The sequence below is a fragment of the Terrapene carolina genome, unplaced genomic scaffold (assembly GCF_002925995.2).
Source record: "Terrapene carolina triunguis isolate 2854851 unplaced genomic scaffold, T_m_triunguis-2.0 Scaffold238, whole genome shotgun sequence".
In the NCBI taxonomy this organism is placed as follows: Eukaryota; Metazoa; Chordata; order Testudines; family Emydidae; genus Terrapene; species Terrapene triunguis.
In genome coordinates, this window is record NW_020664589.1 from 16,343,936 (window position 1) to 16,369,529 (window position 25,594).

At 38.1% G+C, this 25,594-nt stretch overlaps 1 protein-coding gene across 3 annotated transcripts in view; it reads left to right on the forward strand.

The window, feature by feature from the left end:
- NEK6 (NIMA related kinase 6) overlaps nucleotides 1–25,594 on the forward strand; it is a 104,476-nt gene that overhangs the window by 63,530 nt on the left and 15,352 nt on the right. For all 3 annotated transcript variants that reach the window (XM_024214506.2, XM_024214508.2, XM_024214507.2), the window contains 4 exons: nucleotides 1,111–1,221; nucleotides 7,088–7,196; nucleotides 10,114–10,221; nucleotides 24,227–24,321. In XM_024214506.2, coding sequence (XP_024070274.1) covers nucleotides 1,111–1,221; nucleotides 7,088–7,196; nucleotides 10,114–10,221; nucleotides 24,227–24,321 — 423 coding nt within the window. The remainder of the gene's footprint in view (nucleotides 1–1,110; nucleotides 1,222–7,087; nucleotides 7,197–10,113; nucleotides 10,222–24,226; nucleotides 24,322–25,594) is intronic.

The following is a 25,594-nucleotide window of genomic DNA, read 5'->3' on the forward strand; positions in this document are numbered from 1 at the left end:
TTTGTAAATAAATGAAAAGACTAGGATTGAATATATTTTGAAAATGGTAAGGGTTAAAATTTTTAAAATAATGCTATGGGTTAAATACCCTAAAATAATAGGCAAGGATTAAAAATATTTTTTAACAAATAGAAAAAGGGAAGGGTATTGTAAAATATAACAAACATTAGAAAAAGGCAAGATTTTCCATATTCTAGAGTTAATTATAAATCAACAGAAAAAAGCTAGGATTAAATGCAAAAATATAGACCTGATAGAGGCATTGGTCAAATTTTGTTTTTTAAATTAATCAAGATTTAACCATAAATACGGCTTTAAAAGAGAAAGCCAGAACTAACAAGCAGTATGTAATCTGTATGTTGTAGTCCGGGATAGTCAGTTATTTTTTGGCAAGGTCCAAATTTTTGGTCAAGGTCAAGACTCCAGAGAAAAGAAATAAATAATAAAAAAACCAACGATGATAAGTAAATAAAAAAGATTTTGGGGTCCGTTCAAAAGTGTCTGGTGATCCAGATGTGGCCTGCGGTCCACCTGTTGACTACCCCCGTTGTAGACCTTCCCCTGCCCTTCGTATTTTTTGGTGGCAGGGAGAATGTCTGCCTGTATGTTTGTAAAGCACCTAGCAAGATGGTACACCGATCCTGAATGGGGATTTGAAGCTCTACTATAACAAACATCTCAGTAGTGTGGTGGGGCTTGATATTAATTTAAAAAAATAAAAAATGAAATCCTACTAATTGTAGCTCAGACCAAGTTTCTCCCAAGATCATGATTTTAAACCCTGATTATCTGAACATACAACAGAATAGACCATTTGACTTCAACTATGGAACTAATTGCTCCTTACAAAAGACTGCTTGGCTTTCTCTTTTGCCTGGTACGCATATGAGATATAATCTGAATTGTGTTTCACCACACATCCTTGTGTGTATATGGACACACAGCAAATGCCATAGCCTTGTCTTTTGTTAAGGACACTGCTGTGGAACAATTACAGGAATGAACACTGATGGGCAGTATATTTTGAGTCATTATTACTGAAGCACCTTTCATGTAATGTACATTCACTTTGCGTGCCCTCTCTCTCTCTCTCTCTCTCTCTCTCTGCAGCAACTGAACCACCCCAATATAATTAAGTATTTGGATTCTTTTATTGAAGACAATGAACTGAACATTGTCCTGGAACTGGCAGATGCAGGTGATCTCTCTCAGATGATTAAGGTAAGGACACACCAATTCTTGAGGCAAAATAGGGGTGTCACATTTATTCTGGAAGTTTAGGGGACAGATACAAGCAGATCTGTACTAGAAACTTGGGGCCCGATACCCCGCTTGCTTGCTTACATGCAGGAGGTCATTTCAATGAAAATTTCAACAAGCTCAAAACCAGAACTATTTCCTAATTGAAAACAAAAACAAACCAAAGAATAAACCCTACAAAGTGACATAATACAAGAAAATATAGAAAAACTATTAAAAAAAAAAAAAAAAAAAAAAAAAAAAAAAAAAAAAAAAAAAAAAAGCACTGTGAATGCTTGGAATGGATGTTCACTAGAATTTTAGAGAATAAGTAAAAGTGATTTCCAATTCTGATTAAAAAATGTGAGGAATCATTTTAAGTCTGAAAATCTTATGGAAACTTGAAATGTGGGTTGTTCATTTGATGATTCCTTAAATATGTAAAATGAAAATACGACAAAAAGGAAAGGAGGAACGGAATCCGGACAGTTCTCATGCTTTTTTATTTTTTAAATTAGGAGCATGAGGACTGATGACGTTGGTAATTTTTATTCTAGCTGATGTAACTTCAGAGATTTATTATGGAGAGCAAAAAAAAAAGGCAAGTCAGGATACACGTCCTTCCAGTCTGCAATATTACTAGAGCCTTCCTTCTCTTTATTTTGTGTAACTTGTGAGCGTGGGAGATGGTGCTTTCTCGGAGTCTAGTGCATGGCTTCAGAATTTACTCTTGGAACACACCAGAATTGTCACCAGCCTTTACTGGCTGTGGAACAAAATGCAAAGCTAGCATATTTGTTGTAGCCTTCCTTCTCTCTCTACCTCTGTGTACATACAAGAACAAAAAGAAAGGGAAGGAGGAGGAGAGGTGAACCTGGTGTGTTTGGCAAGAGGGGAAAAAAAGATTTGTAAGAGGGGAAATTCCTTTTGGGATTAGACACATTTCCCTAAAGGCTTCCTACTTGGAAGTTTTATACAGAGTCCCATGACCCCACTCAATTTTTCACAGGGATCTAACATATTAGTTCATCAGCCATTTACCATGTTTATGCCATTATTGTCTTTGGGCTTTTAATTAGAGCGTGGAATATGAAAACTGGTTAAGAATGTATAGGTTCTTTTAGTGTGTCTGAAGTTTGTCCTGCACTTACTGTCACCCCTTGTGATCTTTCTGAATAGACATCTTTCTTTTGAGAATGTTTATAATCTTTGGCTTCTTCTGATTGGTAGAATCTCCCAACCTGTCTTATCCTGCATTTCTCCTCCTCTCCCAATCTGTATTTTATTGCATTAGTGCCCTACTGGGGAAGGCACAAGTACGTTTTGAACTTACAAGAATTTCATTAGACTATGAATCTTACTCCTCCATTAGTGCTGGTTTGCTCTTTACTGCATTCTTGTTATAGTTTATTCTAGTCCCATGATCCTGAATATTCTTATGGTTTTTTCCCCTCACTTCTCTCAAATCAGCTTTCTCTTTAACTGTCTGTCTCCGCTTTTTTCATGTTCCTTTGCTCCTTTTCCCCTTCCTGAGCTGCCTCTCTCTGACCTTTGTTTCCATAGTTGTTTTATGAAGGAAGGTGGGCTTGCCCTCTCCCCCGGGAATTTAGGAGTCTTGAATGCCCTACGTGAACTGGGGTTCTCTACACTGTAGCCTTGCAGATCTATTTCCTCATCCATTCTAATTCTAAGCAACATCAGTATGGACCTGGATTCTGCCCTAGGACATGCAAGCCTTGCAAAACTTGCTTAAAAATTTACTAGCCCATTCAAAAAACCTACCTTTTACCATGAGGATAGATAATGAAGAAAGAACAAATGTTTTGTCAAAAAACAGTATTCACTCATAGCAAGTGAGTATGTATAATTTTGCAAGGCTGGTTTACCCGGTCTCTGATTCATAGGCACGTTTAATTATTGTAGGGTAACTAGCCACGTAGCTTGTCTGCTACATTTAAGACATTTCAAAAAGTATATTGAGTTTCCTTCACAACAGGGATTTAGGATTGAGAAAATTTTCAAGTGTTTTCTCTTCTCTGATGTAGCTCTTAGGAATACTTATATTGTTGGAACCAGCTTTAGTTAAGCTGTTATCACCTGCTTTTGTATTTTCTTTGACATGTTAATCTTTAGACATACATCCCCTGTGAGAACAGATGTGGTATATCATGTTTGTTAGCACTCTTAACCTTCTCTCCATATTTTACCTGTTTTTGCCATCATTATTCTGTAATTATCATAAATGAACATTTCGGAAAGTTCACCTCCTCCTTGTTGTCACAGCTAAAATACCTGATTAACAGATTTGTTTTCTCTGTCAGCTCAGCTATGAGGCACCAGGCCAAAGGCTGTCAAACAAGTTAGCCATTTAGCCCATAGTTAGTGGCTACATTTACAGTGCATTGAAAATCTCCGTTTCAGAGAAGGAATTTGCTTCATCAAGGGGAGTGGGGGCTGGAAATAAACCTATGGTAGAGAGTTTTGGGGGGACGGCCTAAAGTTTTCAGCCATTGCTTTTATCCACAAACAGTTAATGCTGTTAACATCTATAAACCTGAATTCGCTGATGGTGACTCAAAGTATATGTGGATGGTAACGCTAGCAGCTAGTGTACCTCTCATGCTGAAGACTGTTTCAAGCAATGACCTGTGCTAAGGGAGATATTACTTCCTGAATATGCTAACCTACAAAGAGCAGGGAGGAAGTCAGGCCCTTGAGGGGAGCTCATGTTTATTGTTTCATCTTGCATATACTTTTAACATTGCATTGTTGCTGTTTACTGCATGTTGCTCCTTCTCCCAAGAGACCCCAGAAAACATCCAGATTGATCAGAGGCTTTTCAGTACTTGCATTTAAAGATTTGAGGAAAGAAAAGAACCATTCTGAAAGCAAGTGTTGGGGGCAGTGACCATTAGGGTGACCAGACAGCAAATGTGAAAAATTGGGACGGGGTGGGGGGGTAATAGGAGCCTATATAAGAAAAAGGCCCCAAAATCGGGACTGTCCCTATAAAATCGGGACATCTGGTTACCCTAGTGACCATGCTCCTGTGTAAATCTTTGAGTAGAGTTTGCTTAGTTGAAAAAAGTAGTGCTTACACAATTTTAAAATATTATTGTATCTGATGAAGAAATTTCACGTTTTGGCTTAAATGAGCTTTTCATAAATGTAATAAAAACAAATGTACCATTCAGGATTGATAATTTCAGCTTTTAATATTTTTTACTTCGAGTTTGATGTCTTTCTCTAAAAATTAATTTTGGTGATTCTAAGGGCAGGTCTACACTAGAAGCGCTACATTGGCACAGTTGCCCCGATGCAGCTGCGCCGCTGTAGCGAGTCTGGTGAAGACATTCTGTGCTGACAGGAGAGCGCTCTCCTGTTGGCATAATTACTGCACCACCATGAGAGGCAGAAGCTATGTTGGCGGGAGGGGATCTCCCGCTGACATTGCACTGGTGTGGCCAGCGCTTAGGTCGCTGTGACTTGCGTTGTTCAAGGGGGAGTCTTTTTCACACCTCTGAATGACGGTAAGTTACATCAACTTAAGCGGTAGTGCAGATCTGCCCTTAGTTTGATAACTTGGACAAGACTGTGATGCTATAACTAGTAAATACTTTATGGACTTGCCTGTTTCCCAAAATAATTGTAAAAGGAAAGGGGCATTGATTCCTGTCCCACCTCCCCATGATACAAATAGTGTGTTTTCATTTGTGACAAACCTGTAGATAGAATTTTGATGTATGCAAAAATTAAATGCAAACAAGGATGAAAAATGGAAGAGTCTATTTAAATGATAGTGTAGTTGGCATTAGGATCGTCATGATTACCAGCCTGCACCATTGTAGAATAGGTAAAGAACTCTGGTTGTCTCTTTCATAGGATAGCAAACACCACTCGAGCAAAAAGCTAGAACCAGCTCTGCTTAGTGATCTTGTTGAGAAAATCCTCAGGCCAGAATATTATACTCAACCAGGTCCCTGTACTGAAACAAAAGGATCTGAATTTTGTAGTGGTTAAATAGAATCCAAATATTAATGGATAAAGTTGTTTGATTCCCCCTTCCTCTCTCCCCCCCATCCCCCCTTGTTTTAGACGTATGTTAGTCTTATGCTTCAGGGAGGCGGTAGGAACAGCAATAACAACACTCTGAAGGTGTGAGAGTGATAAAAACAGGGACTGTCTTTGTCATGTCCCTGTCGCCTGCATTATTTATGAGCTGTTATAAAGCTGATGTAACAGAGTGTTGCTGTATAACCCACTGGAGAATTTTGGCTTTCTGGTAAATGTCAGGCAAATCTTATTGGACATGACATTTAGAAAATTACCACTTGTGGTCTAACATATCTTCACTTAAATACTTTAATGAGAATTAAGCTAATATTATGGTGTAAATAACACTTTATCCATCATCCTCCGCAGTTCTGCTGCACTCCACGCTTAGGTTTTGGTTTCAAACTGTTGCAAGCTGTCAGTTTTGCCTTTTGGCGAATTGCACAGTTACACCTTTTCACAGCTGATCTGCAAGATAAATTTTTGCCATTATTTGATTCAGATAACTTTCATATAAAATGCTGAATGTCACAACAGGCATCAGCTGTCTGTATCAAGAGGGACAAATACAAGATGGGCATCTTTCAACCAATCTAGCACCTTTCTTCCTCCTCTTAAGATTTTTAGTGAAAATTCTTAGTTGTATGATGTAAAACAAATATAATGGTATAGCATCCTAAGGGTGCACAACATCTTATCAGAAAAATCACAGGTGCCTGTCCAGAGGAGATCACTATATTCTAAATTATACCTTACATGGCAAAGGATGACAATAATAAACATTAAACAACTGAGGTTTATATGCATCTTATTGGTTCTGTAACTAAATGTATAAATAAAGAATTGGTTTAGTGCCTGGAGTGAGGGTCACTAAAGAGAGTCAAGTACTGGCCAGCAATGGAAAGGTAATCCAAAGAAGTGAGTTTTGAGAAAAGATGTAGAGGGTGAGGTGCATGGTTAGCGAGGATATTTCAGCAGTGTCTGCCCTGGATTATACTGGTGATAACTCAGTGCCTTGCTTTATTTACATCTTGGGGAATAGCACGTAAAACTACTCCAGAGAAGTATCGACAGTTTATGGCTGTGCTATGTGGTGGTGGTGATTATGATTATTAATTTGTGTCTGTTCTAACAATGCTCAGAGGCCCAAAGGATTGGGACTCCATTGTACTATGTGCTATACAAAGCCGTGATAGGACAGTCTTTGTCCCAAAAAGCTTACAATCTCAATTTTTGCTTCCTTGTAATCTGTTTTTATTTTTGCTTTGAGACAGTTTGGCTTTCCCAAAGTCTATGTCTACGTGTGAACTCTTAGGGATATATTATTACATCGGAATTGGGGATACCCAGTTGATTCCATGGTAGTTTTGGGCGTCTGGGGGAAGAAAATGGAGAAATTGATTTTCTTTGTTAATAGATTGTACATTAATGATGAACATCTACAAGATGTTGGTTTTTAAAAAAAATCCTTTGTTACTTAAGGCAAAATACTCCAGACATTTGTTGTTTTGAGGCATTAAATATGTTTTGCAAGGTAATTAAGGAGATTAATGCTAATTATAATTGGTGTCCATTCAAAAATGTCAAACCTATTTAAGCATATTTTTCATAGTGGTTGTTAATTAGTGAATTGTATTGAAGTTTACATAGAGAAGGAGTTTAATGCTAATCAGAAGATGAGCCATGCCGCTGTTGATCTGGTGGACATGAGCAGTCAACAGCTGACTAACATGAGTCCAGGAGTGAGACAGATATTTTGCTTCTTCACTGATCTTTTATTTATTTCCTTCCACAGTATTTTAAAAAGCAGAAACGGTTAATCCCGGAAAGGACGGTGTGGAAATATTTTGTGCAGTTATGCAGTGCAGTCGAACACATGCACTCCCGCAGGGTGATGCACAGAGGTAACATTAATTCAGTCTCTTTTCACTGAATAATAATATAATGTTCCAATTAGTAAGCGCCCACATTCAAAAACAATTATGCTGATGTTCAGCCAGTGCATGTTTAGAGAGAGACTGGTGCTTGCGAGATGGATTTCTCCTCGTGTCTTTTGCCTCATTGTTAGAGGATTCAGTCCGAAGTGAGTATAGTATTATGAAGATGAGCTGCTTTCTATTCCAGACACTGATATTAACTAGAAGTGTCAAACCTGCCATTACAAACGTGTCAGAAGTAAAATGCTGAGACTAGTGGATGCAGTGAATGCTAAGAAATAGTCTTAATTATATTTAGTACGACCTTAGAGAGTTTAGGGGAGTTTTTCTGTCTCATAAGCGGATTTGGGAATTTTAATATAAATACGTTCCAAACTTTTTTATACCCCATTCTCAATGTTCATTAATTATTTTTCTAGCTCTTGTCTTAGAACTTTTCATCACTTTGGGCTCTATCCAAAAATTACTTTGCCCCTTATAGTACAAATGAAATGTTTTGTGAAGGACTAGACCCAGGAAGTGCAAATGCACCACAAAAGAGCAAATACCAATCTCTGCTGCTCATTAATTCCATTCCCTTTACAAGTGGCGAATGCCTCACTCAATTCGCCAGCAAAGAGAGAACTACAATTCCGCTCCTATGTAGTCGCCTCTTGCAGCCTTCCAGGTATGCCTGATTTAGACTATAGTAAATGATAGTAGCCTGTCATGTACACAAGTCTACTATAATTCAGGGGGAAAGAGGATTCACTAGTGCACACCATGACTTGGGGTTTAGCTTGGGGAAACTGAGCTTCACTTACTTTGACTGTCTTATAAGCGGACAAAATATTTTGTATAAAACCCCCTGTGGTGTTCTGTCGGACAGGATGTGTTGGGCAGAGTGAGAGCTCTGCTTTGTGAATGAGATGCATACTCTGCTGGGTGGGTTAGCTACGTTATATTCCAAGTTTCTGGTTGTTTTTCTGAAGAGGGGCCTCTCCCTCTTCCCCCATTGACTTTTTGCAGTTCATTTTCATTGCAAAGATGAGGGAAGGGTTAGAGTGAAGCGAAGGCAATTCAGAGCTTTCCTGCTTTGCTTTTAGGTTATTAGACTTGTGTAAAGCTAAATTGTGCATTTTTTTTTTTTGTAAGGGTGGAAGGGGAGATGAGGGAAAGCTGTCTGAGAAATCCTTAAAAAAAAACCAAAAAACAAAAAACCACCAAAGTTCCTACTCTCTCCCTGATTAGAACCTGCTGTTCCAGTTTAGAATGATCTTTGCCTCAAATGTTGGACTTGAACAGTCACCCGTCAGACATTTCAGATTAAAAATGCATTGTGCTAACACACTGTTGGCTTATAATTTCTTTGAGTTTCCCCAAAATAGTTGCCTCATACAAAACTCTGCAGGGAGAGTGTTGCATCTTCTTGTCCTAGCCCTGGAAGCCATCTTTGATTCAGTGTAGGTATGAGGCACTGCAGGGGGCTTGCGTTATTTTTCCTTTATAAGACGTTAGGATGTTGAAGACATTGTAATCCATGTGGTAGAAACATTCTGCATTCAGATTATGACATTCGTTTCGTTGTACGAGAGTCTCAGCAGGGGTCAATGTGCTAATGCCTGAGCCGAACCCTCTTGGAGTCAATAGAAAGAGCCCCATGGACTTTTGTTGGCTCTGGATCAGTCACATATCCAGATCCATATATTATGGTGTAATGAACATGCAGTATTTTAGAATGGAAAGATCACTCCATGACTCAAAATTTTTAAATCACGGTTAGATTTTTTCTAAAAGATATGCTCTTGTTTACTACAGCTATTGGACTTGAAGCAGGAATGATATGTATGGAAATCCTATGGCCTGTGTCATGCAGGAGGTCAGACTAAATTATCACAATGGTTCCTTCTGGCCTTAAAAATCTATTCACCAACATTTAAACAATCAGTCATTTTTAAAAATGAGAAAATTATTAAGTTAGGCTACTGAAGTGGATGGACCCTTGCTTGGCATGTTACCTGCATGCTTGTAACTGCATGTTCTATTCAAAAGCTAGTTCCAACCCATTGCAGTGCATTTCAATGTGAAAGAGACACAAAAAAAATCATGTTAATGTAACTTACAAACACATTTGTTACTTACCAGGGGACTGATATTCAGTGAGCAAGTTGATAATCAAAGGAAGTGAGTGGAAGAATGAATCATGTACAAGCCCATCCTAATTAGGTGACTTCCCTCTCATATCCTCAAAATGTACTGAGTGTAACATGGCTCCACCTTCATTAGGAGGGCCTTCCCTCTATTAAGCAACCAATTTTGTTGGGCTCTTGAGTGGCCATTTATGACAGAAGTCAGAACTGAAAATAGAATCCAAGTAACCTAGCCCCCCCTCTAACTTAACCATAAGACCGGGCTTCCAACAGAACAAACATGTTGCTAACATACGGTTTGCAAATTTGCATCTTAAGCCTGATACAAAAAATATAGAACTTCTATATAAATTACTGTCCCATTCACAAAATGTGGATAAGTTTTGGACATGTAGATCAACCTTTGATATAAGGGAAAAGTCAACCATAATAAATAGTTCTCTGTGTAAATTTCCAAAGGGAAGCTGGACTTAAATATTTCTTTGATTTCCGTGAGTGAGAGAGGTTACCTCTTTTGTTATGCTGTTTTCCTACAACTTTTCCCTTGCTAATATTTCTGCTGCACTGAGAAGTATACTCAGGTTTTTTTATGTAACTTGAAGTCTTAGAAGATTCAGCCTATCAAAGCTGTGCAGAAACATGGTTCTGATTGAGTCTCTCTTTTGTGCAGAAGAGGCTCCAGGCTATGTTTCTATTGCAGTATTACAACAGATAACCTTTTGTGGCTTTGACCTTCTCCTTCTCCCTTTTTGCAGACATAAAACCAGCCAACGTGTTTATAACAGCCACAGGAGTGGTGAAGCTGGGAGATCTTGGATTAGGCCGCTTTTTTAGTTCTAAAACCACTGCAGCACATTCCTTAGGTAAGATGGCATTTTTAGCCATTAAACATGCTTACACAATGTATCACTGTGAAGTTCAAACAAAGTGATATCTGTCCTCATAATGTGATAAAGGTTGGTTCAGCAGGTACCTCTGACATGTTTTCTATGATACAAGTTTTAAGTGCTGTTTATATATATTGGGTTTCTTTATGCAAATTTTAAATAGTTTTTTTTAAATTTTTTTAATTAAAACTCTCCATGACATTTTTTTCTGCAGCGTTGTTCACTGTGGTAAGTATAATGGTTTCTGATATGTGACTAGGTTGTCATAGGCATCTTTCTTTATCTAAATAGCACATTTGAGTGTGTGATGCACTGTATTTAGAGGATTAATAAACAATAAGATCCAAGATACCTTCTCCCTTTCCTTAATTTCTTCTTTGTGCTGATATCAACTGTTGCACCACCAACTTCTTTTGGTAATGTTGATCAGCTCACTCCCTCCAAGATGCCATTGCAATTGCTCTCTGAGAATGGGAAGTGTGTAAAAGCACATTTCCATAGAAACCCTGGCAATTCACCAGTTCCAAACAAGGACTTTTTCTCAAACAACCACCATAACAACTCAGAGCAACATAAAGCTCTTAGACCTGAGGTGAGTTTCAGGTGAAGTTGTGTTTTCTAAAGGCTTCCCAGGAACCTGCTCAGCAGCAGCTTGGTTTAAAGTTTTCTGCTGTGCAATTACACGTCTTTCAAAATCGTCCGCTGTCCTTGTGTGGTGGTTTTGTTTCATAATACTCCTAGTGGCATCTGCAGAAGTACTTTTGACCTTTCTGTCTTCAGGAATGATATCACTGGAAGCCTTCATCCCCAGCAGTGGTGAGGTGGGGTGTGTGGTATCTAATTTGATATATCTACTGGACAGATTTTAACAGCACTGTGGCCGTCCTAGTGGTCAGGCAATGGTAGAGGAGAGCAAAGTGGAAGACTTCAGTGTGTAGTAACGGCAGTTCTTTGTATCTCTTAGGAAATAAATATACATTCTGTCTCCAGGGCTGTCAATCTGGCACCTTTCATCGGCCTAAAATTCACTTTATGAACAAAGTTTGCTTCTTAGGGAGGTTTTCTGTAGGCTCCTGATCTCCTCACGGGTTGATACTGCTATAAGATTTGTAGTTTTAGGATACAGTTGCAGTAGAGTCTGTATAACTACTGTTTGTTGTTTCCAGCAGTGCTTACAATGTGCTAGATAGTTACTATATGTAAGACAACCTGCTTCCTGCCCCAAAGAGCTTACAGTGCTGAATATTCAAGCTTCTCTAAAGGACACGAAATCAATATTCCGCTAATTGCCCAGCAAACTCTTTTGGTTGGGGTTTTTCAGAGACATGAATCTGCAGTCTCTCTGGCTCAACAACCATTACTCTTATTCCAGTTAGATAATTTATGGAGCAACATTGGCTTCAGTGAGAGAGGGTTAATTGTCCTTTCTTTCCCATTTTGGTGATTCACTGCATTTGTAGTCAAAAGGGGAGGGGAGAAGGGATCTTGCTGTGTTATCTTGGCTAAGAAAATAGACCTGTTCAGTTATCTGGCTTGCTTGACAAATAAGAATCCTGATCATGCTCTGGACGTGATACTATATTGAAGGTTTGGCTAAATTGATCATTGACAGAACTACAGTGTTAATGTTCTCTGGGCCCTAGTTTGAATTGTAGCTAACAGTGGCTAATATTGGCCTTAACTGGATCTTTTAAAATTGAATTGAACCCTGAGACGGGGTGGGTGGGTGCATGTATGTGTGTGGTTAGATGAGGAGTGTTCAGAGTTCCACAGATGTGGCAGAAGAAACTACAATTTTTATCCCTTTTCATGCAAGAAAGCAACAGTGGGTTTCACCCTCTTGCCATCAGGCTCATTATTTGAAAAACAGGTAAAGGGTTAAAGTGCTTTGCGCTCAGCAGCATGGTCAGTGGAAGGCACAAGATACAAAGTGCACTATGATCATTTAGGCTTCTCTTTGTCTTATCATAAGTTTTCAAGAGAGAACATTGGTGGTATCTTCTACTTACGAGAGTTAGGTTGTTTTACTTGATAGTACTTAAAACCTGGTTTGCTACAGAGGTGAGAGGTTTTGAGGATCCATTCCCTTTGGAAGTATTTCAGAAACATTTCTAATTACTGGCTTTAACAAGGCATTAAGCGTTTGCTACTGTAGTATGAAAACTAAGCCTAAAAGGATCCAAGCTGATCCAGATTTAGGATGAGATGAAATGCACAACACACACTATTTTATTTAACAGAAAGTGTGTGATGACCTAGTTTGTGTGTACTGATGTTTGTATGTAGATGTCTATAATATGTATATGTAGCTCTTTAGACTGTACACACACACGCACTTTATTTGAGCACTGTCAGTGTTTGGTGTGCTGTACAGATTATAATGGAAGACTCTGCCCCAAGGAGTTTACTGTGCATTAGACTGGCATACACCTCCGGCATACAATACACTTGGTGAGTGGAAAGTAAAGTCCCAGTGTAGTGCAGATGTCATTTGTGTTGTAGTGTTACGCACATAGATGTTCACGTTAATGCATTGAAATAGTAAGTGGGAGAGTTGTATTTAGAACCATTGTAGGATTTCACTGCATTTTTCTTACTTCTCTGATTTCTTCAGTAGATGTTTTTGTGACACTGGGTTAGAAAGTGCTGAGATAGATAGATAGTGATGAGGGCCACAGTACCTATGTAGATAGATAGATAGATAGAACTTCTATACAGGATATTTTTTTTTACTCTCACAGTGAGAGGGAATTGGAAATTTAGAGCATAATTAATTGTTGTACATTATTAATGAAATACCTACTGCACTAAAATATAAATTGTTGCATGGATATCATGTGACAGTTAATATACAAGTATCCGATAAGTGCTTTATCTCATCCAGTACTTATTTCAAACACTGATACTTCATATCAATGGTGGAAAATTAATTTACTATGTTATTACAAAGATATTAGAATGATGAATAGAAATGGATATAAAATTAGCAAAGCAAACTATAATTACCTGTTATAAAAGGCAGCCCTACTAAAAATCAGACAGTAAGAGATGCAGTAGGAATTTTCAAAAACCTATGACAAATGTACACTTGTTCTCATTACCCAACAAACATCCTTAAATATCACTGTAATCACACACTTCTGTTTATTCCCCTATTTCCCCAATATGAGTGGTGTGATTCCAACGTTTTCAAACAGTTCCTCTGTTTGAATAAAGCAACAAAGAGTCCTGTGGCACCTTAAAGACTAACAGATGTATTGGAGCATAAGCTTTCGTGGGTGAATACCCACTTCGTCAGACGCATGTGTTTTGAATATTCTGTTTGAATAATACACCTTTCTAGCGTATGCAAGATGATAAACAGCATGAATGTTTTTTTCTTAATATAAAGGGACTGTATATAAAATTTGATTTTTCATGTAAACTTTGTTACTGTGCATTATTTATAAAGCTCTAGATGGCTATGTGGTTTGCATCATACTGATACAAGATTTTAGTTTTTGAGAGCATAAAGTGTTTACCATTCCAGAGCATTTTTAACTCTGTCACCTCTTTTTAAGTAAAAGGTGTGATCATCTAAGAGAGGTTGCTTCTTTTCTTTTCCTAGTCAATTATATCTCTATACTGTATTAACATGTTCAAAAATACTCGAGTCTTATCTCACTAAAGAGCAAGTGGCTCTATTTAAGTTCTTTACCTTTAGTTCCCAAGGTCAGTTTGGACTACACAAGGTGTTGATTTCATTTCACTTTGTATTTGTGCCATTTCTCACATTCCACAGAAGAGCCTAGCTTAAATTGCTACTACCTGCACTGAATCGACATTTATTTGGTAATCGTGTCACATACACCAGTGAGGTTTTTAAGCACACAGAAAAACAGAGACGACGTATGAACCTTTGTTGTTATAAAAAGATGTAATAGCAAGCGAGGTACTTCTAAAATGTACGTACTCAAAATAGTAGGAGAGTTTTATTTTACTGTCAGATTTCAGTCTAGAATGTATTTATAAAAAGAGGAAAAAAATCCCCATCAGAGTAAGTTAAAATCACATCATCAGGAATGGGCAAAAATATGATCATGTCCAATAATTTGATTTTATCTAGTTTGACTGCTGTGCTTATTATATTAATAAGAATAAATTGGGACTTGGAAACTGGCCGAACATGTAAACCAGGCTTGTGACCTTTATCAGAGCTCCTCTTGCTGAATTCAGAAAGCGCATGTAGTAAGAGTTAAAGCTCCTCTCTGTAGATCCTGCCCTTCCTCCAAAGAAATAGCACCCTGAAAGCAAAATGAAAACCAATGTGAAAAGGTAAAATCTAGGTTTCCAAGGGGGAAAGAGCTGTTTACAGTGATGCTTGTTTCCAAATAAAAAGTACATTCTTATGTTCAAAAGAGGTTTTGTTTGGCGAAAAATAATATTTGGAGTAATAGCTGTTTTTATGTAATTGGCTAGATTTGTAGTGTTGTAGCCGCAAGAAAGAGAGTCTGGTTTAAAAAGGTTTTTTTCATTTGGAAATTTACATTTTAGTAAGTGTGAATGATATTTTATATCTATTTATATTTAAGGTAGCTAGATATAGATAGATATGATCTTATACAGGCCTAGTCTGTGGTATCTGATACTTCCTGTAGCCATGTTGCCCTAGCAACCACCCTGAACCATAATTTCTAAGGCTGCTGACCCATGAATTGAACACAGGGCTTATGCAAATATATTCATCTAATTTTTTTCTTTCTTTGTATTTCCTAATATCAGACTGGCATAAAAGGGCATTAGGCAGTACCACAACCCGTCTGACAGGTGTACTATCTGGCTGTGGCAGCGCAGCCGCCTCAATGTCAGAAATGGAAGCCATAATTAGAGCAAGGAACAGAATGAACGTCAAACGAATTACCAGGCAGCAGATCATATTTGTCAGGAAGGATTGCATACATAAAAATTAAGTGACAGTACACGCCGGGGTAATGAAAGAAAAATGAAAGATTTGCCCATACACAGCTCGCAAGATACAAGCGAGTGTCTTGCTTGGAGCAACAGCAGGCTGCACGACAAATTATGTGGCTGGATTTTGAGGCTCCTGTTTCACCACCATAGTCTGCATTCATAAAACAAGAGAAAGTGAGGCCCACTTCCTGATAGACAGACCTACAAAAACAAATGAACAAACAAACAGAAAAGTTGGATGCATGCTGGTCCCACTTGGCCCTGACTGCAGTAAAACCAGCACCCTGTATGAATAAGGAAGGGAAGTGTATTGGATGAATGGTAAACCCCACAAATAAAATGGTGAAATCGACTTTTCCTGGATGGTTAGAGGAATAACCTGGGGGAACTTGTAGGGTACCACATATTCTGCTGCTGCTCTTCTCACTGTAGAGATCCCTTGTTCTCGAGGTCTGTGTTATTGCAGGGAGCAGTCGTCACTGCTCCGTGCTTTACCTGAAATCTTCCACATTTTAAAGCAAACCCTTGCAGCTGAATTACTCGCTAAGGGATATTTTATTAGCTGCCATTGCCAGGTAGCAGTGCTGCCCTTCTGTCCTGTCCCCAGTTAAAGAAATTGCTCTCTCCCTCCCTGGATAAATCCCAGGTTTTAGCTGGAAAGGAGAATGGAGAGGCATATAATTAAAACTTCCATTTATTAAGATTTTTTCCCCCAAAATGGAGAGAAACAGTCTCTGGTGAGTGGGATTTTTTTAAAAATTAATTTCTTTGGAGAAAATATTGCTTAACCATTTTCACGAAAAACAAAAATACATTCCAATTCTTTTGTTTATTGCAGTGCATGCATAATTACATTGAAAAGCTTTCCTTTTGCTTAGCTGTTTCCCCTTTTTGTACCGTATGGTACCCCTTTGACTCCCATTTCACTGCTAGGTACAAGAAGTTATTAAATTTAACCTAAAGCTTCCTGTCCAGTAACAAAAGTGAAATCAGATGTAACAAGTGGATTTGTGTTGTTTCCCACCCACGGTGCATAGCAGCTTCAGAGTTGCAGTGGCTTTCTTCCAGCAAATAACCGGAATGGGCAGAGTTGCAGTTTTCCCGTACTATTTTTCCATATGCTGCTCTTTAAACTTGTCTTAAAACCCAGTTGTAAAGACCATGTTATACATTTCATCATTCCTTTTGTGAACTTCTCTGTGAGATGAGCAGAAAGAGGAATAAATCATCAGTGCATGGTATTCTGTCGTGCTTTGTTTAAAGCTGTTAAATAGGTCCCACAGCATAAGTTAGGACAGTTCTAAGAGAAGATTGTAAACAGCAGAATATGGTCAAATATTGACTAAAAATTCAACACTGAATTGATATAGTTTTGGTTTCTTTTTAAATGCACCAAAACATTTACCTGGTACAACAATTAAATAGCTTATAGATAATTTCCATCAATGTTAAAATTGACTGCTTTTTTATTAAATTAATTACCATATTTTTTTATTAATGAAAATCCTGTGTCTGGTGGTATAATCCAAAATTGCAGGTTTGCATAAAAAAAATTGGGGAAAAAAATATATGTTGACATTTTTTTTGCCAAATAGACTCAAATTTCCTTGTGTCAGAGCAGATTTTCCTTTTGGGGATACCACCATACATGTCAGACCTTCTCAAAACAGAACACACAAATAGCCATTGATCAGACTGTGTGTGGGTTGCTGAACACACATTCCTTCTGTGTTTTCTGCTCTGCTAGAGGGCAACCAGGGAGTACCCCTTTTGTCTTGAGAAGATCTGGTGCACAAATACACTGGTCCCCATTGTTCTGCTTGCCAAGCCAGTGTGCCATTCCAAGCAGATTCATGGTGCATTTAGAACTGCAATGACTAGAAAAGGGGCCTCATTGAGAAACAAAGGACAGAGGAAACCTGTGCTTAAAATTTTAATGCCCATCTTTTCAGTGTTCTGAGCAAGTTTGTTCTTTCGGTATAAGCAGTAGATATAGTATTTGTGGGATAAAATGCAAACTTGTAATCAAAGAGTTGTTGGTTAATTTATTGTTATGATTAGGGTTACCAGATAGCAACTGTGAAAAAACGGGATGGGAGTGGGGGGTAAGAGGCGCCTATATAAGAAAAAGTCCCCAAAAACGGGACTGTCCCTTTAAAAACGGGACAGCTGGTCACCCTAGTTATGGCTAATAGGTATAAATAGAATACATAACAGATAAAAGGATTTTTGATTATTTGCAGTAGGTGGATTGTTCCTAATGGAATACTGTCTGTGTTGTATCACAACTCTTTCTAATCTACTTGTTGCATTAATCTCTCATAATTCCTTTTCTTATTTGCATGTAATCTTCTTGCTGTAGAAATAAGTAGATTTCAATCAAATCTTTCTTTAAGTTATTGGAATGGAATTTGTACTTCAGGGTGATACTTGAAGGAATTTAGAGGAAACTTGTTTCATGCTTTTGACCATTCTTTCACCTTTATCTTGCTTGTAAGAATCTGCATAGACTCTGCTATGGAGACAGCATGCTCGTCTCCTGTCAAAAATTCAGCAATCCTGCAGTAGTTCTACAACTAACGAATGAGTAAAGCAAGAGCAACATAAAGTGCAATGCCGTCTCAATTTGACTTGACTGAGTCTCTCAAACTGTTGTTGGATTTTTCTTTTTCTTGTAACAGCAGAAGCTGCAGTGCATCCAGTCTCAACTGAACATTTCCATTATTGCAGACCAGGCTTATCCGGAATGTTTGAGAATAGGAGACAATTGATGGGTGTTATAGTTTCTTAAGGTTTCAATAGATTACAAAGGACTAGGAATAGGTGAACTGTCTTAAAAGTTCAGTGCCTTTCAAGATTCTGTAAGTGTGCATCAAAGTATGAAAACTTTTGTTTTGGCATTTAGACCCTCATGTAGCAATGTTAATACTAGACTCCTCCTTAGGATCGCTGTAAATTCTCCTATGTAACAATTTACAGGTTTATCTTAAGAGATGAGTCACTTGAGCATTGTGGGTGCTGATTTCCTCTTTGAATTAGGGCCTTTGATTTTATTTGTACTAAATAGATATTGTGCTTGAACCATATTAAAAAGTGGTTTTCTAACTCTGTGGTTATGACACTTCAATATGTGTCTTGCATATCAATAGCAAGACAACAATCTTCAACATTTTAAATTATTTATTTGAAACATTTCTTAAACTAAGTTAGACTTGTGTGGCATCTGAGTTTTCTGAGGCCTGGTCTTCGCCTTTTCAAATGTAATGAGCATGTTTCAAAAACCACAAATATTTCAAAACATTGCAAAGTTTGTTTGGAGAGAAGTGGGAACATCTCTGGAATGAAGGAATGCTTTAATCAGTTTTACCCCTTGAAGGCCCATGTTGTGCTCTGATATTTCTTGGTTTGAAACTGGGAATACTCTGTAAAGACACAATAAAGGCCAGAATTTGTTAGGTTCTTCTTTCATATTCAGAACTCTGTTCCCTGCTGAGAGAAAGCAAAGTGATAGATTCAGAAACACAGTTCAGTTCAGTATTTCCTTGTCAAATTGCTTTTTAGTTTATATCACAGCCAGTTTGATTGGTCAATTTCAAGTAGATACTTTAATTTCCTATATTTTTCAAAACCACATAAACCTCTAAAATATTTTAAAACCTCTGCACCCTTTTCAGTCTGACAGTCTGCCTGAAGGCAATGGGAGGGGTGGGTGAGAAAACCCCACAAGAGAGTAGAAGAATAGAGGGAGAACCCTAACAGTATAAATTAGATTTTGTCCTTGTTTCAGTTTGTGAAGAATCAGGAAACAGTTTCACAGGGAACTCTGATCCCTGAATACATTGTATTTGCACAGGAAAGAACTCTGATATAAGCCAGCATACGAAAAGTTAAAACAAACAAAAAACCTCACGTTAAAACCAAGAAGCCAGCAGTGATGATTTTAATAATGACAGAAAACGCCCCTCATGCTACCTTAAAGTGCTTTACAAGGATGGGTGAGCATTGTCACCCCCGTGTTACAGAAGGGGAAACCAAGGCATAGAAGTGACCTACCATTTGTCCCAAAGCGATTCAGTGGCAGAGTTGGGAAAAGAACCTAAGTCTTCCTATTCCCAGTTGGCTTCCATAATCTCTCACTCCCTGTTTGACTCAAAGAATATTTGAGAGGGAGGGAATATGAATCTTACATTTACAGTGCTGCCTTTGCATATATTTTTGAGATGTGGGAAACAAATGGGCTAGCTGCCCATAATCTACCTGCTGAAGAATCAGCCTCTCCTTCACTTGGATGTTACAAATGACCCAGAGGTGTTCTGGTATCCTGGGGTGGTTTAGCTGAAGCAAATACAGTACCTATGATAGAAGGAATAAGCATTGGTTTGATATCACTCAAGTATGGCAGTGTTCAAGAGAAGTGCTTAGACTTTCAGAGGTGGAATGGGAAGATGCTGACTTTAGTCATAAACCTCTCTACTGTTCTGTGACCTTTATAACTTAAGAGGCATTACTCTACCAGCTGGTGATTAATATTGAATCTGAACAATATTTGGTATTTTCAGCAGGGCAAATGCCAAAGAAAGTTTCTGATTAATAGTCTCCGATTAGACTGTTCTTGTCAAATTGACTAATGTAATGCATTGGTGAGCCCTGGCTTATTAAAGTGGAAGTCTTGTGCAGTTTTCTAGAAGATGCTCATTACAGGAGATTCCCACATAATGTTGGACAGGCCATAAAGAGAATTGGGCTTGTCAGTCTTTTATCATGACACTTATTTAAAAATTAATGTATCATTTTTGAAATGCAGAGACCTGCTTGTTCGTATATTTGCTGACAACACTACAGTAATGATAGGTAAATGTGCAAGGTAGAGTTTATAGAATCAGCTCAGGCATGGGCTGCCCCACAAACCTATTTAATATAATGGAACAGCCTAATGCACAAAAATCAAATAAGGAATATGACGCATTCATCCGTATTATAAACACTGTCATTCTGCCTTGATCGAAGGTCGCTTTCAGGCATTATTCGAAACGACAATTTTAAATTGAACAAAGCCTTCTAAACAGACCCATGCTAACATGGAAGGCAAGGCCATAACTTTCAAGCCCACACACTGTTATTTACTGTGAGCTTGTTATGCAGTGACCCAGAACAACCGATTTCAAGAACACTTAAGGCTGGAGGCCACCAGTGGCACCAAAGCATTCTGACACACTGAGACTTATGGGAATAAGAGTATAAATGTTCTCCATGTTTATTCCTTCCATTGCATGTTCTGGAATTTACTCAGTTAATTACAGACAGTAACGGGGTAGCATTCTCTCGGGCTCCTTCCAGTATTGTAACTTTCTCGGCAGATCTGAGAAGAGGAGAAGCATAGAGAAGGCAGAGGTGGGGAAATGTCTTGTACATCAGTGTTCAGTGGAGAATTATGAAAACTCTTCACAACGATCTTCAGAGAGGGAATAACTTTGAGCTTCTGCTGCAGTTGCATGTTTTTAAACAGGAGAAATGTGTAAATGATGTGCGCCCAATGCATTTTTTTTTTTTTTAACAGAAAAAGTGTACAGGAATTATGTAAAGTGCTCAACTGGCCCACTGTGTTCATTTTACATGCAAATGGGACAAGATCCATAGGAGGTCTGAGCTCTGTCGGCTTTCACAGTATTCGGTTGTCTCCCATTATGTCACTCCATGCAGTTCATTAAAAGGTTTAGTAACTAATGAGAGGACTCCAGTCTATCCCATGTGCAGCAGCCTTTTACAGGAAGCTAAATCAGGCCAAAGCTGGGTCAAGGTCTATGTTGGAATATTCCTAGACTGGATATTAGTACTGGGTTAATAAGTGATGCTGTAATAGGGAGAGACTTGCAGACAGGCATGGAGATGTAATAATTTCTGAAAGTCACGTTCCCTCTCACACAATATGTACCTATGTTAAATTTGTGCAAATTAAGTTTCCAACTAGAGATGCATACCTCACTCAGATTCATGTAATTTCTTAGCTTGCATTTATAGTTCATTCAAATAAGATTATGAGATATGGGTAACTGGCCACTGCCAGAGGCAGAATACTAGACTGGAGGACCAAATGAGTGATCCAGTCAGGTACAGCAATCCTCCTTCCTCTCAGAACTGTAATGAATTAATCCAATAATCTCATACATTTCACATTCATGCAGTAGGTTTTATTTCATTTTATTATTTTTATGTGAATCACACAGATCTGACAGCTCCTGCTTTGACAATATGCTTAGTATATTAAAGTACTCCTTGTGACTAGCCCAGTATTAAAATGGCTAGGGTTTGGCACTGGTAGACTTCGAGACTCACCACGCATTATGGGGAAGACTTGGGTTCAAGGCTACCCACGTGAATCTTGAAAGCAGCTGGGAGTGCTCTTTGGAGTTAGGTGCATACTGCATCATTCACAAACACTTTCCTAATGGATGAACATCTCAAGGATGATCAAAACCTTGGGGTTGCAGGGGTCCATGCTGCAGCCATAGCTCCCAGAGGAGGGTGGGAATCAATGTGTATGAGAGATAGGAAGGTAAAATGGAGGTATGGGGTGGAAAGGTAATGACCGTAGCTATGTACACGTAGAGATATCTCTGTTATGAGCAGGGATCCACCCTGGAGCCTTCAGCACCAAAGACTCAGACCTCTCCCATTTGTGCCCTAGGAGTTCACCATGGATGACCATGGCATCTGTACGCCTATGTAGCCATGCTTCTGCTAGAGAAGGGTTAGTGAAAGACTATGACACACATTTGGATTGCCCCATGTTCCTTCACACAGGACGAGGGGTGAATAATGAGAACCCCTTTTGCCCATATGACAGGAAATCGCCCATTCATGTTGTAGGACTTTCAAGTTTTACAAAATCAGATTATTTGGAAACTGATTACTTGGCTGATGGAGCGAGTCTGTATTTATAGGGCCAAATTGAAGGCAGTGAAATTAATCAGGTATGAATTTGGCCTAAATTGCCCAAGGGAAGGTTTTTACAAACTCAAAATGTCAGTAGATATGATCACCTAACTAGAAAGATGTTCCTTCCTGGGAACCAGGTGAGTTTTGAAAGTAATAGAAGATGTGAGCTAGAGGTTATGGGCTTGTGAAATGTATTGGCTATTTCAATAACCGAAAATATGCAAGAGATTGTAATTGGTCCGGAGCTGGAATAACTAGTTCTCACATGTCCCAGCTTGTTTCAGTAATGCCTCAAGGTTGAGGAGGAAGACACTTCACACTAAAATCTGTGTAATAAGAATCCAGGAGTGTCACTCTGCAGCCTAGAATGTCTGATGAGTCAGTGTGAACTGATGGAATCAGCTACAAGCATGGCTGAGAACTATTTTTGTTTAGAATATTACCAGGTTCAATCCTCACTGAGATTTGCGGTGTGTTACCATCCAGTTTTTAAAGTTCTCAGCCATTTTGACTTTATGAATTACAGTACACCCCTGCGACAGCACAGGCTTTTAGCTATAGTAACGTATCTATCTATGTCAAGAGTCCTAGACTATTGTCAGGTTTCAGAGTAGCAGCCGTGTTAGTCTGTATCCGCAAAAAGAACAGGAGTACTTGTGGCACCTTAGAGACTAACAAATGCTCTAATAAATTTGTTAGTCTCTAAGGTGCCACAAGTACTCCTGTTCTTTTTTCTAGACTATTGTGATATCAGAGGTAACTCAATCAGCCATCACCCACTACAGCTAGTTTGCATGCAACAGTTTCATTGGTTGTATGAGGGAGAATGCTGAGATTACTTAGCCCAAGTGTGTGACAGCATGGGCTTTGAGCTACTAGTACTTGTTATAATTCGCTTCCACCCCTTTCATTTCCAACATTCACACTCACTTGTAGACCTTGTTTCTGTTTAATTTTGCATGGTCTAGCACCTGAAAGGCCCATTGACTTACACCTGCTCAAAAGCCTACAATTTATTTGCAGCCAGAGTTTTGAATGAAGAAATTGTGGATTTAACATGAGGCCATTTAACATTTGCCACTTTAAGGTCATTAGTAGAAGGTTAGATAGGAATGCCAAGATCAGAAAAAGAACAATTAACAGAGGGGTTGACAAGCAGAGAAAGAAAAAAAGATAGTAACTGAACCCTGGATGTTTTTTATAAATGGAGTGTCCGAGGATTATTGGATGTAATTGAGGATACCAGGGTATCTTGTATTTTCAGTCCCACTAAGTTGATTTGGGATAAAAATGAGTTTCACTGGTACAAGGGATTTAGTAGTAATTATTTCAAACTCCTGTCCAAAGATGCCCGGGCAAATTTAGCTTTAGAAAATACAAACTTTGGAAACAGAGTTGAAAGCTCATAGCTCCTAATGTGATGGAGAACTGCAAAAGAGTGTTTAATTCTGGAATTTCATAGATCATCCTGGCTCTTTCAGAAAAGTTTTTGAATGCCTACTTTATTACTGCTGTTTCTCCACTGCAGCAAATGGTCTCTTGAGATCTCAAAGAGCTCGTTAGAGGAAAGGTATCTTATCATATTTGGAGCTGGTCTGTCAGACAGCTGGTTGAGTGTGTCAAGTGAACATATTCAATTGATATCCTGTCACAGGATTCCTGTTTTAGTAGTGAATGTTCATGACATCTAACTTGCGGCTTCATGTGCCGTTGAATGAACCAAGTGGAGAGTGATCATTTACCATTGTTCTGTATAAGCAATACATTCCAAAAGTGCCCAAAAGGGTAGAAAAGAAGATTGTTTTCCTCAAAATTCAAAAAACATAAAATTATCACAGTAATGCCTGTCCTTTATCTGATTTTTTGACCTTATTATGGTTCTAAAAAAGAATATTTCTTCCATAGTCTTTTGAAACCATTGCTTACATCATAATTGTACAAACTATCTCCAATGTGTGGTTTGCCAGCTTTGCTAGAGCCATTGCTCTTCACAAAGATAAATATCTGTACTTCATATAGATCAAACTCTGTTGCTCTTTAGAAAGATAATTCCTGTTTTTTTTTTTTTTTTTTTTTTTTGCTTGCTTTGTTACAGTGGGAACTCCATACTATATGTCCCCAGAAAGAATACATGAAAATGGCTATAACTTTAAATCTGATATCTGGTCTTTGGGCTGTTTATTGTATGAGGTAAGCATCTCTAACTTTTTCATCTTTGCATAAACAAGCACATAATAAAAGAAAACAGGAATGAATTGAAGTAAACAGTTTAACTCAATCCTGTTTACATCTGATTCCTGTGAAACCCTATAAAATCTTAGTTATCTTGAGTTCTTTTTGAGTATTTAAAAAAAAAAGATATTAAACAGATTTTATTCAAAGCTGGTTTAGTGCATCACAGTAAATGTTGGAGATACAGATAGAAGCAAGCCAATTTGTCTCATTCTTTACTCCTATAAGCTGGGCAATTAGTGGAAGAGCGGATTTAGAACTCTTTCCTAAGTACTAGGTTTGTTTTGAAGCCTGAACGTGTCATTTGAATGTTATTTAGTGTAAAGAGCAATGAGCTCTGAAGGGTTGAAACACTTTGACCTTCCAGAGCTCTTGATGAAGAAAAGTACTGTGATTTTTTTGAATGAATTTACTGTTCCCACTGAGAGGATTTAGTTAGATTTTTTTTTAAAGTGTTTAAAGCCATGCAAAACCATGTAAGAATATAGTTTTTCAAAGCAGAGATCCTTAGTGTGAACTACATGCAGTTTTACATACTTAGGGTGTACTACATACTAGATATATTAAGCGTGAGAAGAAAGTCACTCTTGATACTATGATTTTGTAAGAACACTATGCCATTAGATTTTTCAAGTGTTCAGAAAAATGATCAATTAATGGTATTTGAGATACATACATTTTTTTTATTCATTTAAACAAATAGTAAGGTTACATTATAAATGTATGGAACAGCTTTGGGTTCAAGTGAGGGTAGCCAAAATTTAGGAAGTGTGTGGTACAACTTTTCCCCCCCAAAAATTTCAGTTAAGAGCCCACTATAATGTTAAACTTTAATTGAGTATAACCCAGGGCCACTTCAAAGCTTTGGATGCTTAAGTATTTTGGTTATTTTTTCCTGGTTAATTAAAGGATTGTCAAAATGAAATGATGTTTGTCATTGCAACTTTTCACAATCGTGAAAAAAATCAAAATACAAATACCTGGCATAAACTGATCAGACACTACAACAACTCTAGCTAGGGTTCTGCATACACGAGACAAACCCTTTACAGCTCTTTTTTCTTAAAGATAATTTTATCTTAAAAGCAAACCAGGCAGGCCTCTTCCCCTCAAGAGTTAAGTGTTTGTTACTGTTTGTTTACTGCTGGGAAGAATATACTCATCTAGCATAGCTAAATGCTTGTTTAACAAGGTAATGTCCTGTCATTAGTATATTACCAAGCCTGAGTCA